Raw genomic sequence first — 22,954 nt, forward strand, 5'->3', positions numbered from 1 at the left:
TAGAATCATAGAATCATAGAATAACAGGGTTGGAAGGGACCTCAGGAGGTCATCTAGTCCAACCCCCTGCTCAGAGCAGGACCAACACCAACTAATGCAACATCCTTATTATTTAAATCCTGGGGTTTCATGCAGGTCTGAAAATACACCTCTATTCTGCTCTTCTCAACTCTCTGCTAGTCCAGTCCAATATGGGTTAACAGCAGCCAGTACATTTATGGAGAGATCGTTTAAAATGTTCATCAGTAAAAATCGCAAGACAGCGTAGAGACAGTATTTCTTTTGTCTGCAGTATGTTTCCGGACTAGGACTACGCCAGATTAATCTGGATTTATGTGATTTTTTTTATGTTTGAAGTTCTGGATTCTATAGAAGAAAATCTGTCATATAGGACCATAAACAGAAGTCATGTGCCTCCAAAATTGCTTTGAAATCGTAGTATTCCAGACATGGAAGGACTTTTAAAAATGTGTAATACCGACCTACTGGCCTTTTTTGTATTTCGTATTGTGTCAGTAAAAAATGTGGAGGGTCATTATGAATATGGTTAAGTGCTAGTTGTCTTGTCTGTATAAGTATTCCTGGTCCACCCCTTCCTCCCTCCTCCCCCCCACCCCGTGGCCATGCAATATTCCTTGCTATTCCAGTCTTGAGCCCCCATAACTCTGTCAATACACTTCAGTCCTGGCCTGCAATACCCCCTACTAGTTTAGTCTTGTATTGCAATGCAACCCTGAGGCCTGACCGACAGCATTCCCTGCTAGTCCAATCCTGACCGTTCTGCCAACTCACCTTGTTCCCATCCTGCAGCAATACTCATTCCTGCTGCAGCCCTGAGTCTCTCCTAACCGGTGACTGGCAATCAGGCCCAATTGTGCTTGTCTTTTACATAAAATTCTTCTGGATATATTCACCCTGACGCAGATTCAGCTTCTGGGGAATCAGGATTCGGGAGGTCTTTGGGCCAATGCTTTCAAAAGTGGCCAGTAATTTTGGGATGCCTCTGTTTTTGGGTACCAGTCTGAGACTATTTGGGTCTGATTTTCAGAGTGTGCCGAGCAATCCGTCTTTTAACTGAAAACCTCTGGAGCCTTAGCGACTGGACCAAACGCTGAAGGGCAGTGGTGGATTCTCCATCTCTTGCGATCTTCAGATCAAGACTGGATGCCTTTCTAGAAGAGATGTTTGTGATGCAGGAGATCAGACTAGGTGATCTGATGGGCCCTTGTAGCCTTAACATCAATGACTCAGTGATGTGAATAGGAGCGATGGTGCTTGGCACCTCTGCAAATCAGCCCCAAGGGGCCTCAAGTTGGCCAACCAAAAATGGAGGCAGGCAAAACTAGGAGACACTTGGTGGAAATCCAGATCCTGATTATCCAAGTATCCTCTTCTCCAGCACTTCTGTCTGCTTGAGATTAACTTGCTTTTCTCAATGAAGTGACCCACTCTAATAAGAGCTCTGCCTGATGATTAGAATCCAGCGGTTCTACAGGCAAATCAATCAGCTGTCTAAAGCTAGCCTTAATATTTACCCTGCCATTTATGTTAATGAATGGCTGTATCGTTCTGGGCAGTGTAGAATGGATTTCAACTGGCACGGGAGTTTAGTCTGTTTCTTGGACTTCGTCATGGCACTTCTTTTTTCCTAAGCAGCTCCAGTTTATTTCAGGGGAGCGGAAGAAAAGATTTTTCATGGTGGTTTCCAGCGCTGTTCATCTGAAATGCGAGACCGCCAGGGTCTGGTTCCTTTCAAAGTCATTTACCCATTTAGGGTTGATTACAGAACAGAGCCGGATGCCTGCTACTAGTGGAAAGGGAAAGTGTCAAGGCTGGAAGGCTTCAATTCTCTCTTCTCTTAACAACAATAATAACGAAAGATTGAAACCAAATCCCCAACACTAGTAGCCTCAGTGACTCCCAGTCACCTCCTCAATAATAAAGCCGCATGCAGAGCTCAGTACTAATAAGGAACACTGTAAGAATAAGCCAGCCAGCTCAATCAACCCTACAATAATAATTCAGTGTACACATCCCAGCATGCAGATGCATCCCTGCAGTAAGAATTTGGGAGAAGAGGGGGACCAACCCTCCAGTCACTATGTGCATGAGATCTGTGGCCAAAAGGAAGGGGTGAATTTTACTCTTCCAAGGGCTAATTATTATTTCTGTGTTGGAAGTAATAATATATGGAGATGTACCTATCTCCTAGAGCTGGAAGGGACCTTGAAAGGTCATTGAGTCCAACCCCCTGCCCTCACTAGCAGGATCAAGTACTTATTTTGCTCCAGATCCCTAAGTGGCCCCCTCAAGGATTGAACTCACAACCCTGGGTTTAGGGGACCAAGGCTCAAACCACTGAGCTATCCCTCCCCCACAACCATGCTCATCTCACTGTTATTTGTTTCCTTCACCCCTCCTGCCATTGGTTTGTTGTATCCACCTCTTGCCGTTCATCATAAGAGAAGACTTTGAACTCCGGGACCGTCTTCATGTTATGTGGATGTACAGCATGCAGCATGGTGAGGCCCTGATTCAAGTCCCCTGAGCGCTACCCCAAGACAAATACACATCATCATAATGAGCAAGCAAACGTGAGCAAGAAAATGGTATGAAATCATGAAGACTACCTTGAAACAATGGACCTGTCTGAGTGGACTAGCAATTCTGTTAGGATAAGCAGATGCTTCTCTGAACTATTCAGATGTATTGTACAAAATTCAGATCTCATGCACACAGACCCCAATCCAGCCGAACACTACTGAAGTCAGTGTATTAACCGTCTATCTAGGTCGGGGTGGGCAAACTTTTTGGCCTGAGGCCACATCTGGGTATGGAAATTGTATGGCAGGCCATGATTGCTCATGAAATTGGGGGTTGGGGTGTGGGAGGGGAATGAGGGCTGGGGCAGAGGGTTGGGGCGTGGGGAGAGGCTCCGGGGTGCGGCGTTTACCTCAAGCAGTTCCCAGAAGCCACGGCATGTCCCCCCTCCAGCTCCTACGTTGAGGCGTGGCCAGGCGGCTCTGCTCACTGTCCTGTCCACAGGCACCGCCCCTGTAGCTCCCAGAAGCAGTGGCATAGTGGGCATGTCTCTCCTCTGGCTCCTACGCAGAGGCGTGACCAGGAGGCTCTGCCCTGTCTGCAGGCACTGTCCCTGCAGCTCCCATTGGCCGCAATCCCAGCCAATGGGAGCTGCGAAGCCAGCGCTTGGGGCAGGGGCAGCATGTGGAGCTCCCAGGTTTCCCCTATGCGCGGAGCCACGGCATGCCCGGAGCAGGACAAGCCCCCGACCCCACTCCCCGGCTGGAGCGCTGGAGCGGGGCAAGCCCCTGACCCCGCTTCCTGGCTTGAGCGCCAGAGCAGAGCAAGCCCCTGACCCCGCTCCCCGGATGGAGCACCAGAGCGGGGCAAGCCCCCAACCCCGCTCCCCAGCTGGAGCGCTGGAGCAGGGCAAGCTCCCAACCCCGCTCCCCGTCTGGAGCGCCAGAGCGGGACAAGCCCCTGACCCTGCTCCCTGGCGGGAGCTCGAGAGCTGGAATAAAAGGTCTGACGGCCTGGACGCGGCCCGAGGGGCCATAGTTTGCCCACCCCTGATCTAGGTACTTCTATGTAATATCAGGCTCCTGCCCCTAGAGCGCCCCGCTCTGCTCACCCCCTGTTCAGGGCCCTTTAAGAACTCACTCAGTTCAAAAGGTAGTTAAAATAAATCTCCTCTTGGGGTCCATTTTACTGCGTCCCCGAGGACACAGTGACCCTCGAGCCCAGTTCAGTGCCCCTCCCCTGATTAATCCAAAATAACACAAAACAGAACACAAACTCACACAGACTTCATCCCAACTGGCCTTTACAGTCTCTCCCCTGCTTAGACAGGGTCTCTCCCCGGCCTCTCTGCCTACAGACGCTTTCTACCACTCAGTGCTGGCCCTAGACCAAATGGCACACCAGGCAAGGAGCATCTTCAGCTCCACCCCACCCCACCCCTGCCATTTGTTAAATGTTTGAATACTTTATTTTTCATTGCATTTGTAGCCCATTTCACGACTATGATGCACAATTTGCATGCATGATTTATCCCTGTTATATAAGATGGTACATTTGCACGCTGGGATCTGTAAATCCATATTTATTCATGCCATATACAAGCAAATTAAAAAAAAATGAGTTTCTGCTAAGCTTACAGAAGCTTTTAAATTTTAAGAATAACTAAAATGTACTAACATCAAGCAATTGAACTGTGCACCAACATTGGGTGGACCAGTATTAAATCGTGTATCAGTAGGTGGCAGCCTTAGAATGTTAACTCAAGTTCTTTAGTTCAAAAGGTCGTTTTTTTCGCCCTTACCATGAACTGAACTGAAGCCTGGCATCGCCCCAAGCCTGGCACCCCAGGCAGGCCTCTGGGTCATCTGCCCTGAAATCCAGCCCTGCTCCCCCTCTCTCCTGCTTCTTCAACTTTTACCCTGTTGACTCAGGGCCCTGCAGGAACTTCCTTGCTCCTTGCAGTACCTACAGACGTTACTGTAATCGCCTGGGCTTTCCCCCCATTCTCTGCACTTTCCTACTCTTTTTTATACCGGGTTTACCTGATTCAGCCTAGTTTTGGCTCATTCTGTAATCAGGGCTGTCTTAGCCTCAGGCTCTCCACCCTCATACTCCCCCATTCCTGTAGTATCTGAGAACCTCACACACTGTATTGAATTTATTCTCACACACCCCTATGAGGCATCATCCCCATTTTACAGATGGGGAACCAAGCAGAGGGAGATTAAATGATATGCCCAAGAGCACATAGTGAGTCTGTGGCAGAACCTAGGAACTGAACCCAGATTTCACAAGTCCTACCCCACTGCCTCTCCCACAAGTCTAGCCTTCCTCTCTGTGGAGTTACACCAGGGTAACTGAGATCAGAATTGGCCCACTGAGTCTGCAACATTAGACTAGAAACTTCTGATTCCCTTATGGAATTTTTACTCCATTGTGCCTGGAATGTGCCAAGAAAACAGCCCTCATCACAGTAATGTAGCCCCACAGCACTGGCCTGCTCATCCTTAGCAAAAGTTACAAGTGGTGCCTTCAGAAAGACCCAATCAGCTTCAGTGGGATCAGTAACCACACGGGTAATATTTTCTTAGCCCTTCCAACATTCAAACTTCAGTGATCTTGAGAAAAAAGCTAGATATTGTGGGTAAACTCTTCCTTCCCCCCACACCCCAGAGCTGTTCATTTTCTGTTAGTCTGAGGTTAGTGAGGCACAGCTGTTTCCACAAGTTTCAGAACAATTATTATTTTTTGGAAGGTTTGTTTATTTCCTCCAGCTTAGGCGGATTTGCTCTCTGGTATCTGTTTTATTGGTGACCTGCTTATCAGGTTGTCTTGACACATGCCCCATCTTAACGTGCTCTTGAATGTACCCCTAGTGTCCTCTATAACAGTGTTTCTCAAACTTGGGATGGCGCTTGTGTAGGGAAAGCCCCTGGCAGGCCGGGCCAATTTGTGTTCCTGCCACGTCCACAGGTCCAGCCAATCACAGCCCCCACTGGCCGCGGTTTGCTGCTCCAGGCCAATGGGAGCTGCTGGAAGCGGCGCGGGCCCAGGGACATACTGGCCACCACTTCCCGCAGCTCCCATTGGCCTGGAGCAGCGAACCGCGGCCAGTGGGGGCTGCAATTGGCCAGACCTGCGGACGTGGCGGGTAAACAAACCGGCCCGGCCCGCCAGGGGCTTTCCCTACACAAGTGGCATCCCAAGTTTAGGAAACACTGCTCTATTAAATTTAAAGGGAAACTGCGAGCATTACAATACTTTAGAAAATTAATCGTAGACAAGATTAGATTACTGGAACTGTAAATACCTGAATCACTACAATGGTAAGAATGAATTCTGAACATGCAATACACTAGCAAAGTGTGCTGTATCCCCATTTAGTGGCTGCAACAGTCGCGGATAACAGCCTACTATTGGTACCAGTTAATGGAGTTACTCCTTTAGCTCAAAAGGTAGAGGCCAGTGCTGAAGGTCGGGAGTATAAACTTTGCTGATGAACCACGCAATGGAAGGTGGATGTAAATAAATATGTAACTAAAGAACAAAAAACCTTTAAGGTTCAAAGAGCAACATGAATTCAACCACACTGCACAGTGTGTATTAATTTATAGCTTTAACAATAATATTTCGCACTTCTGTCTGTGGATCCCAAGGTGCTGTACATTGATGAATTCAGCCTCACAATACCCTTTGAAGGACAGCTTTTCTCCTTTTACAGACAGGGAAACCAAGGTTGAGAGAGATTAAGTGGCTTGACCAAGGTGATTCGGGAAGCCGGTGGCAGAGACAGCAGTCAAACAGAAGTCAAGAACTTTAGTAAGATTAAAAGAGCGATTGACCTCTTATCTGGATAAAAACAGCCAGAGGTAGAATAACAAATACCAAAATAACAGAGTGTGTCAGATTGAAAATAAAAGCTCACACTTTCAGGCATAAGATAATCACTGACTACTACGAGTTAGGAGGAATTTGTCATGGAGTAGATTGTAGTAGGAAGAGAGCCTGAGATATAAGCCGTTGTATTAGAGGTCTGGTATGAGGCTTGAGCTAAAATAGTGGGCAAGGTTTGCTGATATAAAGCAAAGTTAGCAAAAGTCAGGCTGTGAGCAAACATCAGGCTCTGTCTGCTTGCAAGTTCACTGAATCTGGCAAGAACAGGGCTGATATTGCAGAAACACACATTCCTAAGAAGTGCTAGGCACAGAGCACTCATGCAAACACATTCCCGAAGAGTGGTACCTGAACATCCCGATATCAAGGATGGTACAAAAACATTCCCCAAGGATAACAGGAACACACTGACCCCTCCTAAAAGATAAGGTCAGGATGACAGTGTGATGAATAGAGATGTTTGGATTGAACCACCATGTACAAGGTGATGGGTGATAACTAGCCACATCTGGGGGTAGTAACTATGTCAGAGGGGCAGTACGAAACTTGTTCATATCAGGGTATAAAGGGGTATTTCTGAGAGAGTGTTTTGGTCCAGCCGAGGGGAGAATGGAAAGTGCCGCCATACACAGACCATTGTCACGGACATACATGTCTTAGTATCCTCGTAGGGTCTGCCAGGGGCTATTACTGTGCTTTGTCGACAATAAACCTGTCCTGGTGCCTTCGTACCATAACGGTTCTTGTGATCATTGGGCGGTTCACTCAAGGTCTGCTGTGCCGGCTGTCTGAGCAGAACTGGGCCAGCACACAGGGAGAACACACACACACACACACACACACACACACACACACACACACACACACACACACACAGAGCCGAACTTTTAACCTCACAGATTATGCTACTACATCTACCTCCTTCAAGATGTCTCACACTTTTCTCTGCTCCTCTGCAACTTCTTCTGACCACAATACTGAACATGATGGCTCTGATCCAGCCTTGCCATGCTTATATTCATATGTCTCCTGAGTCCAAGTCATATATTTTATTCACAAGATCCTACTTCCACCCCTTGTATCAGTCTAATCAGGGATAGAACATACTATGTGGGGTAGATTCACCCATTCTCCACAGCACTGACAAATATAGAGTTTATTCATGATTATTATTTATTTGCCACAGGTCCCAATCAGGATCAGACCCTCACTGTTCCAGAGACGGTACATGTGTATGGACAGAAATAGTCCCTGCCACCAAGTATTTACAATCTAGGCCATAGATACCATAGAGACTAGGAATATGTGTGGGCAAAGGGCCTCACTGAGTTGCATTACTGAGTTGCCTCACTGAGTTTGGTTGCATGAATTCCTGGAGCTTTCATCACATGACATAATCTTTAATTAAAGATTAATTTTTAATTCCTGGAGACTCCAGGACAATCCTGGAGGGTTGGCAACCCTACTTCACTCCCTTTCCAGCCCTTCATTTGACAGCATAGGGTGGACTGCTGGGCCTGCATGGAGTCCCACTGAATGTGACTGTCCCAGCCACTCCAGAGCCCCACTGAAGTCAGTTACCCAGGCAAGGCTCAGCTTAAATCAAGGCATAAGGTTGGACAACTGTTCCCAGAGAGTAGTTATCAGTGGTTCACAGTCAAGCTGGAAGGGCATAACAAGTGGGGTCCCACAGGGATCAGTTCTGGGTCTGGTTCTGTTTAATGATTTAGATAATGGCACAGAGCGTACACTTCTAAAGTTTGCGGATGATACCAACCCATGAAGGGTTGCAAGTGTTTTGGAAGATAGGATTAAAATTCAAAATGATCTGGACAAACTGGAGAAATGGTCTGAGGTAAATAGGATGAAATTCTCTAAGGACAAATGCAAAGTACTCCACTTAGGAAGGAACAATCAGTTGCACACCTACAAAATGGGAAATGACTGCCTAGGAAGGAGTACTGTGGAAAGGGATCTGGGGGTCATTGTGGGTCACAAGCTAAAAATGTGTCAACAGTGTAACACTGCTGCAAAAAAACCAAACATCATTCTGGGATGTATTAACAGGAGTTGTAAGCAACACATGAGAAATAATTCTTCCACTCTACTCTGCACTGATTAGGCCTCAACTGGAGTATTGTGTCCAGTTCTGGGCACCACATTTCAGGAAAGATGTGGACAAATTGGAGAAAGTCCAGAGAAGAGCAACAAAAACGTTTTAAGTTCTAGAAAACATGACCTATGAGGGAAGACTGAAAAAATTGGTTTGTTTAATTCAGAGAAGAGTAGATAGAGGGAACATGATAACAGTTTTCAAGTACATAAAAGGTTGCTACAAGAAGGAGGAAGAAAAATTGTTCTCCTTAACCTCTGTGGATAGGACAAGAAGCAATGGGCTTAAATTACAGCAAGGGAGGTTTGGGTTGGACATTAGGAAAAACTTCCTAACTGTCAGGGTGATTAAGCACTGGCATAAATTGCCTACAGAGATTGTGGAATCAGGGCCGTCCTTACCCATACTAAAGTATGCAGGTGCGTAGGACACCAGGAAATTTGGGGCACCACATTTCCTGGTGCCCCTGTGCAGCTGCGTGCTGCTCCAGCCCCTGCTCCGCCTCTTCGCCATAGACCCTGCCCCTGCTCCGCTCCAGTCCCACCCCTTCCTGCCACTGCTCCGCCCCAGCCATGCCCCTACTCCACCCCTTCCTGAAAGTCCCCACCCTGCTCTGCCCCCACCCCACCCCGCCCCACCCCTGAGGACTGTAGCAGGGCCAGGCCTGCACTCACCGGGAAGTGCAGCAACCTGGCCCCAGCTGCACCGCCAGTGAGTGCTGTGGGGTGGTTCCCCCATCCCCCAAGCCAGCTCCCCCCATGAAGGCCTGCCCCCCACCCCACGTCGGGGGGCTGCGTAGGGCCCCAGAATAGCTAGGGACGGCCCTGTGTGGAATCTCCATCATTGAGGATTTTTAAGAGCAGGTTAGACAAACAGCTGTCAGGGATGGTCTAGATAATCCTTAGTCCTGCCATGGGGGCAGGGGACTAGACTAGGTGACCTTTCAAGGTCCCTTCCAGTCCTATGATTCTATAATAATGTGTATAAAAAACAAAAGGAAAGAGTGGGCAAGAGAGGACGGAAGTAACAGTGATCAAGGCATGTGGCTACATCGCTAGTCTATTCCTGGCCTGCTTAAAGGTACCACATCCTGCTAGCCGCAGAATCAATAGTAATGTTACCGAGTGGCTCTCTGAGGTGAAACTCTTAAGCACTTTTTTTCAGATTTTCCTGTCTCAGAACTTGCCCTAGATAAGCCTGAAGTTCTGGATGTCACCGATCTATGTACAAAGAAACCACCTAGCTAGAGCCAACTTAGTAAGTCCCCACTGGGTGGGGAAAGGCGTCGTTTTATGTTTAGAAAAAAAGTTTGTCACTCTGCTTCAAACACAGGGGCTTTGGCATAGATACATAGAATCATACAAATGGAAGGGACCTCAAAAGGTCATCTAGTCCACACCCCCCCGCGCAAAGGCAGTGGTGTTCAACCTGTGGTCCGCAGACCCCTAGGGGTCCACAGACTATGTCTAAGATTTCCAAAGGGGTCCGCACTTCCATTCAAATTTTTTTAAGGGTCCGCATATGAAAAAAGGTTGAAAACCACTGACCTAGACCACCCCTGAAAGGTGTTTGTCCAACCTGTTCTTAAAAACCTCCATTGATGGGGATTCCACAGCCCTCCCTTGGAAGCCTGTTCCAGAGCTTAACTGCCCTTGTGGTTAGGAAGTTTTTTTTTTAATATCTAACCTAAATCTCTCTTGCTGCAAATTAAGCCTATTTCTTGACCAACATTCAGTGGACATGGAGAACAATTAATCACATTCCTCTTTATAACAGCCCTTAACGTATTTGAAAACTGTTATTAAGTCCCCACCCAGTCTTCTTTTCTCAAGTCACTTGCTCTCCCTTCTTAGCAAGGTAAGATCTTTGCCTGAGAATGGCACATCTAATCGACTCCTCTCAGTGTTTTGTGAGCTGGAAAGAGAGCTTGTCACTCAAACTATTGTTATGTAATGGTGGGGCCCACAATATGTCTAGGGACTGGCCACACAGAGAAAGGGACAGTCCCTGTTTGAAGAGCTTCCTTGCTAAAGGTACAAGAGAAACACATGAAAGTTGGTGAAAGCTGCGATCACATCCAAGCACTTTAAAAAAAATTAAGCATCTAGGCCAGCTGTCCCTCCCCCAAGCTTTTATTAGCTGTCTCAAAAAAATAATTAGATAAGTTCGTAGAGCATAGGTCCATCAACTGCTCTGAGCCAAGATGGTCAGGGATGGAAACCCATACTCCAGGTGCCCCTAAGCCTCTGACTGCCAGAGGCTGGGACTGGACAACAGGGGATGGATCACCCAATAATTACCTTGTGCTGCTCATTCCCTTTGAAGCCTCTGGCATTGGCCACTGTCAGAGACAGGATACTGAGTTTGATGGACCATTGGTCTGAGCCGGTGTGGCCGTTCTTATGGATAATACATTGTAGAAGTGGGCATTCAAGAGGGATTTGAATGAGGAGAGGATAGTAGTTTTTCATATCACTGCAGGGGACACTCCAAATCTCTATCTGTCTATCTAAGATACTGGGAGGTAAGGAAATGCTACTGTCCCCATTTTACAGATGGGGAACCGAGGAGCACAGAGAAACTAAATGATGTGTTTAAAGTAACACTGGCAGTCTGTGTGGATCAAGGACATGAATAGGGTGACCAGATGTCCCGATTTTATAGGGACAGTCCCGATATTTGGGGCTTTTTCTTATATAGATACCTATTACCCCCCACCCCCGTTCCGATTTTTCACACTTGCTGTCTGGTCACCCTAGACATGAACCACCTCTCCCAAGTCCTAGGCTAGAGCCTAAACCACTGAACCACCTTTCCTCTATGACCAAGTAGACTTCCATCTTCTATGCTGATGGAGGCAAGAACCATAATACAAGAAAGAACAAAAACAAAGTCCCCTTTGGAGAACCCAGTCTGTGACTTCCTGGTAATCCTCTGTCCTGAAGTGAACACAAAATGGCTGCTGGACTTTGCAGACAGCACACTTCCTAAATTTGTAAAGGCGTATGTGATGGGGCAGAGAACCTCCTCCCACCCACACACACACACACCAGTCAAGAAGGGCTTCAAGAACTCTGTGGTCACAATCAGCCCAACCTGCTGCAGCTGCATGGCTTGTCAGGCCCAAGGGTGGGCCCTTAAAGGGGAGGTGCACAGCCCAGTTGCGATTACACTCTGAAACAAGCAGAGCTAGAGCTCCCAGACTAGGGCTACGTCTACACTACATCTTTTCCAACGGCGCAGCTGCACCAATGCAGCTGTGCTTCTGTAGCGCGTGTGATGAAGATGCTCTTAAATCGACGGGAGAGAGCTCTCCCATCAGCTTAATAATTCCTGCCTCTGCAAGAGGTGGTCGCTATGTCGGCGGCAGAAGCTCACCTGCCAACCTAGCGCTTAGGTCAGTGTAATTTATGCCGCTTAGGGTGTGGGTCATTCACATCCCTGAGTGACATAAATTATACTGAATTACTCTGTAGTGTAGACAAGGGTAAGGGCGTGGGGTTCTTTGCTGAGGAACAGCTTGGCAGCACCGCCTGCCTGCGCCCTCTGAGAAAAGAAGGCAGGCTGGTTTGTTTCTTTTACTGACATCCCCAAGACTATCTCTTGGCCTGTAGCCATGGAGGAGAACGGGAGCTGGGATTTCCTGTGGAGCCAGAGAGAGAGCTTCCCCTCCTTTGTGTGAGGGAGGGGCCTGGCTCCTTGTGGGCCTTGGGACGAGTTGCCTTTTTATTTGGACTGTTTTATATTCTCCTGGAAGGGGGTGGACTTACTAAGAGGTACAGCTGGAGGGCCGTACCCCAGGACTGGCCTACAGGAATGCTGTCACCCAGGGAATGTTGTATAAACACCTGCCTTCATCCCAAAGGGGCAACCTTGAGACATAACCTCTAACAGTGCAGCACAAAGAAACAAGATCTTAACAGTTACACACACGCAAAAGATTATGTAACACTGACAGACCACGGTCGGGATCGAACCTGGGACCTCTGGAGCTAAATGCATGAGCCTCTACTGCGTGAGCTAAAAGGTATGTGACCCTTAGCTAAGGCTGAAGCAAACTCATTAATCTCTAAGTGGTCTCAGTGCTACTAGAAGGGACAGAACACCACATCCAGGAGGTGTGTGGGTTACAATTGTTTACTTCAGCGATTCCTCCCTTCCATCTATATCTGATTGAGTCCTCAACACCTGTGCGCGTTGGTGCGTATGTGAAAATTAATAACTAGGGATGGGTGAATCAGTTCAGAAAGCTCGTGAATTACCCTTTCTCCCCCGGCCCAAATGTATGTCCATGCACAGAATCAAGCCTTTCAGAGGCTCTGAAACATTTGGATCAATTCCCCCCATTAAAGGTAGTGGGGAAAAGATTTTTTCCTCCTGTGAAAAATTTCCACAAACATGAAATTCTTTTCATCAAAACGTTCTTCAAAATGTGTTGAGTTTTGGTTGAAAACCCAAACGCTCTATGAAAAATGTTGACAAAAGTGTCCATTTTGCCAAAAAAGCCATTTCCATCAGAGAAAAACAATGATTCTATGGAAAAAAATGTGACCACCACTCCCTCTTGCACTACCCACAGCTTTGGCACAAAATATGCCAGGGGCTGTTCTGCGGGTAGCCATCATTTCCACACCCACACCCAGGCACTGGAACTGGAAATGCAAGAAATCTTGTGAGAAAATCTGATCTCATGAAATTAGGGCTCAGTTTTGCAGACGTTTTGTATCTAATCTAATCTGTCTAGGTTGGTACAGCTCCAGTAGGTTTCAAGAGTGTAGAACCATAAGAGAAGCAGCCACATTTGCGGGGGTTCTAATTTGAAATCTTTGGAGGTTTGTCCAGCAACGGCAATAATCAGAGGCCACCCACCTCCCGAATCTTACCTTTATTTGTTTCACTCTCTCTTACAAGGAAAGACCCGACTTTGTTGCCAGGAGCCATCAACAACCGTTCGGCATCTTTTCTACTGAGAGCTTTAAAAAACCATCTGAGGGAGAAAAGTCATGAAATAGTTATAAGGAGCTCCAAGAAGAGGCAAATTCTACCCAGCTGTTCACTTTTGTGCCATTAAAATGCTGAGTGTTGTGTTTAGCCTAGCAAAATGAAGGCTATGAGGGGACATGATTGCTCTTTAGAAATACACTGGGGGAGTGAGAAGAGCTATTTAAGTGAAAGGACAATGGGGATAAACTGGCCATGATTAAATTCAGGCTGGAAATTAGAAGAAGCTCTCTGACCATCAGAGGAGTGAGGTTCGGGAACAGCCTTCCTATAGGAGTAGTGAGGGCAAACAACCTCATTAGTTTTAAGAGGGAGCTGATAGGTTGATGAACAGGATTAGTTGAGGTGGTTGTCTGTGATAGCAGGGGACTGGACTCAACCCAAACAGTCGCTTTCAGTCCTAGGTTGGCTGTTCCTCTGTCTAAGACTGACTACATTTCAGGATGGTTTTAGATTCATAGATTCATAGATTCATAGATTCTAGGACTGGAAGGGACCTCGAGAGGTCATCGAGTCCAGTCCCCTGCCCGCATGGCAGGACCAAATACCATCTAGACCATCCCTGATAGACATTTATCTAACCTACTCTTAAATATCAAGAGATGGAGATTCCACAACCTCCCTAGGCAATTTATTCCAGTGTTAGGTTGGGAAGAGTCTCCTAACATAACATTTTCAAGAGATTAGGATCAGACTTCTGTTCACTTTGTGTCCAAATATCAGTGTGAATGTATATCCCAGGGATAAGCCTGTATATATTCTTTTGCAGGTTCAGTTGGATACATCTTCACTTCTCTAGCTTAGTAAGTCACATGGCGCTGGGCTGTTAAAGAGCTGTCATGTTCTGCCCCAGGAAAAGGTTTTTCAGTGGTGGGCAGAGTGATGGCTGTATATGCAAGTATATGCAAATAGACAGCATATCACTGGAATCAGGAATATCTCTGAAACTGGAGTAGGGTGACCAGGTGTTCCGATTTCATAGGGACAATCTCGATATTTGGGGCTCTGTCTTATATACCTCTACCCCGATATAACGCTGTCCTTGGGAGCCAAAAAAATCTTACCGCGTTATAGGTGAAACTGCATTATATCGAACTTGCTTTGATCCACCAGAGTGCGCAGCCCCCCCCCCCCCCCCCCGAGCACTGCTTTACCGTGTTATATCCGAATTCGTGTTATATCGGGTCGCGTTATATCGGGGTAGAGGTGTAGAGGTGCCTATTACCCCCCACACCTCCATCCCGATTTTTCACACTTGCTATCCAGTCACCCTAAACTGGAATGACCTTTTTTTAAACTGCACCCACTGTAGTCTCCTTTGGAATTCTTTGGGACCAAAGCTGCTATATAATCATATGGCATTATATTACAGAGTGTATCCCTTTTAAGCTGATACTGTTTGCAGATATGTTAAGGGACTGAATTCCTCCCAAATTGAAATTGAATGCTGCCTTTTACCTTTCTCCCACACTAGAAACTCCATTTGCACCTTCTCTGAGCCCTTTAATTCACTGGTATTTAAAGGATATGAAGATATTAGGAATTCAATCTTCCCATTAGAAAGATAGGGAACAGTATCAGTGTTTTTATTAGTCTTCTGGCCAAATTCCTCTTGGCAATTTCAATCCCCTAAAACACTCTGCATTTTAAACTCCACATCCTCTCCTAAATTGGTGTGTAGTGTTACTGTGGGCTGTGAAACAGCTGTCACCTTCCAGCACAGCTGTGGCTGCATTTCGGTGACAGTTGAAACAATTCCTATTGTCAGCCCTTCCTGCTCCTATATTTATAATAACCCTCAGAGGGGCTATTATAAATACAAAGCATTGATATTAGCGTTAATGTTTCATATAAGCTTGTGCACCTACTTTTCCACTTCCAAGGTATCCATTTGTGCGACGAAGTTACTGGGGACGTAACCCTTCTTTCCAGTGGTGAGAGACTTTGCCAGCCACCAGTCCCCATCTCTACAAACCAAACAGGACAAGAAGCATGAACCAAAAGGAGCTTCGACATGGATCCCGCCTAAGACGACTCATGGATTTGGAGGCTTCATGAACCTTGCAAAGTAGGAAGCACGTTTTGAAGCCCTCTCTCATGCAGGTAGCCCTGTACTCTACAGGTAGCACCACAGGGTGTGTCTACACTGCAGCTGGGAGGTGATCAAGCTAGCATGCTAAAAATAGCAGTGTGCCTGCAGCCGCACTGGCGGTGACTTGGGCTAGCTGCCCAAGTACAACCCGGTCTGAGATCATAGGTACATGCTGCCGTGGGGCCACCCTGATCTTTTTAGCACACTAGCTTGATCAGAACTGGCGCAGGTATGTCTACCCGAGCTGGGAATTACACCTCCCAGATGCAGTGTAGACAGACCCACAGACGCCCATTCCTATAGGCCACCCCCAGTTTGAAGGCAGTCTAGAAAGGCAACCTTTAAAGACACTGGTTTATTCAACCCTGAACAAGTGGGTGTTTTTCACTTCCCACCTTCAGCCCCAAGCTCCCAGACAGAGACCCAAGCACTGTCTTCAATTCCCCATCTGCTCCTCACTGCTGCTTCCTTTATCACATGAGGCAGCTCTCTGCTTTGGTCACTCCGAGTGCCTTCAGAAACCACAGCACTACTGGGGTAGTAACTGAAAGCTGTTCTCATCCCCTGGATGTTCAGGAGCCAACATGTAACCAGCTGAGTGGTCTCAGCCCAGGGGGCAGGTGTCTGAATCAGAAATATCCACCAGCATCACTAACCCCATTTGTGAGAGCCTCACAGAGAGGTTAGGGACTAACACTTAATGAACAGCTCTCTCACTGCAAATCCCTAACTGGGAGAGTGGAAAGTCACGTAGTAGGGGAAGGGCTAGCTCAGTGGTTTGAGCATTGGCCTACTAAACCCAGGGTTGTGAGTTCAATCCTCAAGGGAGCCATTTAAGGATCTGGGGCAAAAATCTGTCTGGGGATCAGTCCTTTGAGCAGGGGGTTGGACTAGATGACCTCCTGAGGTCCCTTCCAACCCCCTGATATTCTATGAATGTGAGGCAAGCCTGCAATGTTATTCTCCTCTGGATTAATACCTGGTGTCTGTTTCAGGGCTGGCTGTCTTTCACCAGGACTATGGTCACACAAAAGTTGTTAAAACAAACTAAACCCACATCCTTTTTAAGGCAAAGATCAGCCTACGTGCTGACAATGTCATTATTTATACTACTTCAGCACCTATGAGCATCAACTCACAGCAAAGCCACATTGCTGGGTGCTGTCCATACAAACTCAATTGACCAAAGATGTGTTATCATCCCTGTTCTACAGATAGGGAACCAAGTGACTTCCCAAGACCACAGAGTAGGCCTGGAAGAGCCAAGCACTGAACCCAGATCTCCAGAGCCCCACGGTATTTTGTAAAGACTTCTCCAGTAGGGGCTGGCAAGTGCTGTGGAGGGGGATCACTTACCTAGACAGGATTTGAAGCTTCTCTCCCTTGGTCAGCTCCAAGTCGCGGTCACTCGTGGAGGCGAAATCATACAGTACAATCACAAAGTCCTCTTCTGCAGCAAGAGAAAGTGACACCATGGGGTTTAGCTGGTCTGCCATTGATTGGGGAATTAAATATGTGGTGCATGGATTTTAGTGAACTCCAAACCCCACCTCCTCCCTCTTCCCTTGGTCATAGTGGACGACATCACCATCCTCTCTAGTGCGTATTCTGGGCCTTCTCTTTTAATTCAATATTTCTCTAGACCTGCACATCTAGGCCACATTTAAATCTTGTCGCTACTTTCTACACAACATCTCTGAGGTCTTGTCTACATTGGCAGCAGTGTGTAGGGTACGAGTAGCCACCGTGAAAAGCAGACTGCGTCCACAGTGTGGCGTGTCGCTACATGCAGCAGTGAAAGGCTCTGGCAGCGAGGAAGCAGAAAGGAAAGGTTCCTGCAGCTTCCCGCTGCCAGAGCCTTTCCTCGCTACTGAGTCTTTCCCTGCGTCGGGGAAAGGCTCCTACACAGGGAGGACACGGGACACTACCCTTAAAAATAGGAGATGGGGGAGGCATTGTTTGGGCACATAGAGAGCTATGTAGGGTAAATACCCTAAGGTTCTAGTGTGTCTTTACTCACCTAAGCAGTGCCTCTCTGTCAGGGCCGGCTCTAGGATTTTTGCCACCCCAAGCAAAAACATTTTGGGCTGTTCCCCCTTTTTTTCCTGCCCCCCTGCCCCCAGCCCCCCCCCCACTCCACCCCCTCCCAACCCCCTCCCCCAAACCCCGGCCCCGCCTCCCCCCCCTGGCCTGCCCGCATTTCCCCCCCCCATTGCTTCCTGCGAACCCCCCACGACCTCCCACTCTAGCTCACCTCCGCTCCGCCTGCTCCCCCGGCCGCGCCGCTGCTCCGCTTCTCCCACTCCCTCTCGGTTGAGGGAGGGGGAAGAAGTGGAGCAGCGGCGCATTCAGGGGAGCAGGCGGAGTGGAGGTGAGCTAGGGTGGGGGGGCGCAGGAAGTAAGGGGGGTAGAGGAACCGCTCACCTCCGCTCCACCCCCGCTGCCTCCCCCGAGTGCCCCCCCCCCGCTCGGCTTCTCCTCCCTCCCTCCTTCCCAGCCTTGCTGCATGAAACAGCTGTTTCGTGTGCGGCAAGCCTGGGGGGTTGGGGAAGCGGAGCGGCAGCGCGTTCAGGGGAGCAAGCGGAGTGGAGGTGAGCTAGGGTGGGGGGCGCAGGAAGTAACGGGGGGTAGAGGAACCGCTCCCCGCTCCAGCTCACCTCCGCTCCACCACCGCCGCCTCCCCTGAGCGCCTGCCGCTCGGCTTCTCCTCCCTCCCAGCCTTGCTGCGCAAAACAGCTGTTTCCCGCGTGGCATGTCTGGGAGGGAGGGGGAAGAAGCGGAGCGGCGGCAGCATGCTCAGGGGAGCAGGCGGAGGCGAGGTGGGGCGGCGAGCTGGGGCGGCAGGGGCACTTTTTCTCCATGCCCCGGAGTCGGCGCCTATGATGGCCGGCCCCAGAATGCTGCCCCTAGAAATGTGCCACCCCAAGCACCTGCTTGTTTTGCTGGTGCCGGAAGCCGGCCCTGCTCACTGTCTACACTGCCATTTATACCCATGCTAGGGGGGCATTCAGTGTATGTACTCTACATATCACTGTGACGTGTAGACATAGCCTAAGACCCAGCCTGTCCTCTCAGTCCACTCAGCTAAATTTCTCCTTCAGGCCCCCATCCTCTCATATCTCAACTACTCCTTCCTCCTTGCCGGCCTTTCCCCACTCAAGACCATTCAAAGTACTGGTGCTGCTGCAGTCCTCTTCTTGGCTCCTCTCGATTTCCATCGGCTTTGGACCAGGTCCTTAGATTGTAAAGACTTCAGGGCCGAGGCTCTGGGCCCGATTCTCTGTCCCCACACACCACCTTTACACCAGCGGCATTGCATCAGTGTAAAAGAGGTGCCATGAAACGTAGCCTCGGGCCCTGCACCTTACTCTAAAATGCTGGCCACACCCAGCACATTGTGGACACTATCAGAGTATGACTAACATAATAATCCACTCCAGTGTGGACCCTTTGTCACTGAACTACTTGGTGATGTTGTTTCATTACTACATTTCCATGCCTCGTGCCTACAGCACGGCTGCATCTCTCTGAACAAGTATGTAACTATTCACGTGCTCTGTGTGGTTACAGCCACTGAAGCAGAAAAGACCTCTGCTCTCCTGACATTCTGGGGCAAATCAAACCCTTCTAGGAGCTTAAGTAAAAACCCCAAGTGATGTGGAAAGATTTTGTGTGCGCGCGCAGCCGAATTAATGCAGCAGGGGTGATAAACATTCTATATATAGAACGTCTCAAGACAGACAGTCAAGTCACATTCTCTCTTTGACCTTTTCAAATAATGCCATCAGCAAGCAGCCCAGACTACCTCTTTTCACTGAAAGATAATACGTCTCCAGAACAACACGAGTTTTGTGTGTGCCGGGCCTGGCTGTTGGTTTGGGATTTATTGGCAATGTCGCATGATCAAAGGGGGAAATCGTGAGGCTCTGGAAACCAAAGCCTCCTCCAGCTTGTAGGGAGGAACTTGAAGGTCAACTGGGCAGATTCAAGTGTGTCAGTCTGAGGCTTCCTGAGATGAGGTAGGAGCAGCTCCAGTGAGAGAGAAAACTTGGAAACATAATAATGTTTTTCATTACTGTGGCGCTTTCCATCTGAGGATCTCAGAGCACGTCACACAGGTTAATGTGCTAACCCCCCACATCATCCCGTTGAGGCAGTTAATATTTATCCCTGTTTTAGTGATAATGAGATTGGGAGGAGAAGAGAGGTCAAATGCCCAATATTTTCTAAAGAAAGGTGAATTCTCATTGACTGATATCATCATTAAAACATGTTGATTTACAACTAAATAGTGCCTTTACTCTAGATTTGCCACATCTTTTTGCTATCTAGGAGAGTACACTATAACAATATATATTTATTTAAGCAATTTATATTATATTATATATTATATTATATTTTCAGACTCATATTAATTGTACATTTTTATGTCAGAAAATGGTTTATGACATATTGCTTATTTACTAGATAATTAACTTTTTGCTCATGATTTATGTCGAGCTGAATTAGGATGGTAGAATTTAATTCAACACACAAACCAGCATATTATTTTTTATTTAAATGTTTTAAGAGATTATGTTTGCAGTGTTGTTGTAGCCGTGTCAGTCCCAGGATATTAGAGAGACAAGGTGGGTGAGGTAATATCTTTTATAGGACCATTTTCTGTTGGTGAGAAAGACAAGCTTTTGAGCTTACACAGAACTCTTCTTCTATATAAACTTAAAATCTTATCTCTTTCACCACAGAAGTTCGTTCAATAAAAGATATTACCTCACCCGCCTTGTGTTTTAAGAGATTGTGATAAGTTTAGGCCTTAACATACTTTGTATTAAATTCAGATTTCATTATAAACAGAAAAGAAACATTTAAGAAGAAAAACTTCTTGTAATTTAAATAACAAAATCAATAAAATCCAATTTAAATAAAAAAAAATCCAAACATTTGGATTTTTTTTTTTAAATCATCGATTTTTATCCACCCTGGTCAATGGCAGTTTCTCCACTGACCGCAATGGCCTTTGGATTAGGCCCTATGGGTAAATCTTCACTGCAATAAAAGATCCATGGCGCCGCGTCTCAGAGCTTGGTCAATTGACTCGGGCTCATGGGGTTTGGGCTGTGATGCTAAAAACAGCAGTGTAGACGTCCCAGCTTGGGCTGGAGACGGGCTCTGAGACCCTCCCCCTTTGCCAGGTTTCAGAGCCCAGAATATCTGCACTGCTATTTTCACTCCACAGCCTGAGCTCTGTTCCACAGCCTGAACCCTGACTCAGCACCACAGGTGCACCCTAAGTGACTTACCCCAAGGCCACATAAGTACCCTATGGTACGAACAGAACCCACACCTCCCTACTCCCAGTTCTGGCTTTAGTCACAAGAGTACTGATGACAGTGGGACTTACCCCACACTGGCTGTTTCGGACCAGGCAACAGAACAGACTTTGCTTACTAACTAGTGGATTTCCCCACTGTAAAATATGGATAATACCACTTTATGAACTCTTCTGTACAGCACCTAGCACAGTTAAGCCCTGATCTCGGAAGGGACCACTAGGTGGTGCTGTAGTATAAAAACAACAACCTGCATACTTTAATTACAGCCCAATGACTGCTTGGGTCAGCCTCGCTTTCAGAAGGGATCAACGCCAGCTTAATCTGCACAGGTTTAGGGCCTACTAATTCAAACAGTTCTCCCACTGCTGTCCCATCATGCACTGGTGGAGGTTACAGATGTCCCAGAACCCATTGCTTCAGAGAGTTGGGCTGGGTCCTGTGGGATAGTTCCTCAGAGGGCGTTGTGGCCAAAATGGTTTACGACAGTGCTAGGCGGAGGTGGGGCAAAAAGACCACAGGTCAGAACGTGAGTTGGCCGTGCTACTGTGGGCACACCAAACCGTCTGTTCTTTCTCCGGTACTGTGCTCCCAGGTCTGCTAGTAATGGCCCAGTTCTCTAGAGCTGATGGCCTTAAGACATGGCCGTAAGCAGCTCAGAGCAGGGTTAGACAACACTTTCATAAAAACACCAGAGGCCTGTTTATGCAACAGCATCCATTGCTGCTACCACTGGGTGTAACGTAATGCCGGGGGCCTCTCGGGCTCAGGCTGCACAAACATTTTCCATCAAAATTTTTTTTCTGTGGAAATTTGGGTGGAAATTTTCATGGGAAGTGTCAAAATTTGTGGGTGGGTTTTTTGTTTGTATTGCAGGGTTTTTCCCCCCAGAAAACTGAACATTTTTGGTCACCAATGTTTTAGTTTTAGGATGAAAGTTTTTCAGACATTGGTCAAAAATTTTCACTTTTTCAATATTTCCAAAATTTCCAATGGACATAACTCCTCTCCACTCCATGCTTTAGTCCATGTGTTTGGTGGGACAAGCATTAGGACAAATATTTTGAACAGTGACTAATGATGTGGGGGTCCCTGATTTTCAGAAAGCACTCAGCACCTGCTCTGTGAAAAACCAGGCCCCGGGTTGGCGACCCCAAAATGGAGGCAATCAAAAACCACTGGTGTTCTCTGAAAATCCAGGCTATGATGTGGATAGCAAGAGAGAGGAAGAGGGAATTCCCTTTACCAAACACCTTTACAAAACCACCATATCTTCTCCCTACCAAATGCAGGACCAGGACTCCATTGTGCCAGGTTCTGTACAAAAAGACAATCCCCCCCCCCCCGCCCTTCAGAGCTCAGAGAAGATGTAGGCCTTTTTGGGAATGCCAACTTTCAAATTCCTCATGGTAACCACTGGGGACTTAACCCGTGTGGTATGAAATGAGCAAAGACCCACCAAGAAGACAGGTTTGTATTTTTAAAACCCCTAACTATAGGGCCTATAGGCCTAATTGAAATAGACACCATACAGTGCTGCCAATTCCTGTGATTTTATCTGGATCCTATTGACTTTTGGTATTTTTCTTAAAGCTCCAGCCTCTGGAGTCAAGTGACTACCTAAGAATCTCAGCTTTCATTAAAAAAAAAAAAAGTCAGTTTGTAGCAACCATAGTTGCAGAGAAGAGATTGAAAGTGTGGAACAAGTTCACCCTAAAGTTTCACAAGCCAGAAGGTAAAGAAAAAGAACCCAACATTTACTCTTTCAACAACAACAAAACCACCGTGTGATTTTTAAAGCAATTCTCATGATTTTTTTGTGCCTTCAATCATGGGTTTTGAATGTGTGGGGTTGGCAATACTGAAGAAAACACATCTCAGGTCTTTTATTTCTTAGGCTTTTTTGATGGCTGAACTGCCTAGATTTTGAGTTTCCTCAGTCAATTCACATGAATCATCTTGTCTTAACAGAATAAATTAATT

At 47.3% G+C, this 22,954-nt stretch overlaps 1 protein-coding gene across 2 annotated transcripts in view; it reads right to left on the reverse strand.

Moving 5' to 3' along the window:
* The window catches only part of BLK (BLK proto-oncogene, Src family tyrosine kinase), a 71,961-nt gene that overhangs the window by 17,216 nt on the left and 31,791 nt on the right, over positions 1-22,954 (reverse strand). For both annotated transcript variants that reach the window (XM_034766712.1, XM_034766710.1), the window contains exons 4-6: positions 16,998-17,091; positions 15,418-15,516; positions 13,432-13,535 (exon numbers count right to left, since the gene is read on the reverse strand). In XM_034766712.1, the coding sequence (XP_034622603.1) occupies positions 13,432-13,535; positions 15,418-15,516; positions 16,998-17,091 (297 nt within the window). The remainder of the gene's footprint in view (positions 1-13,431; positions 13,536-15,417; positions 15,517-16,997; positions 17,092-22,954) is intronic.

Source organism: Trachemys scripta, chromosome 3, assembly GCF_013100865.1.
Source record: "Trachemys scripta elegans isolate TJP31775 chromosome 3, CAS_Tse_1.0, whole genome shotgun sequence".
Lineage (NCBI taxonomy): Eukaryota > Metazoa > Chordata > Testudines > Emydidae > Trachemys > Trachemys scripta.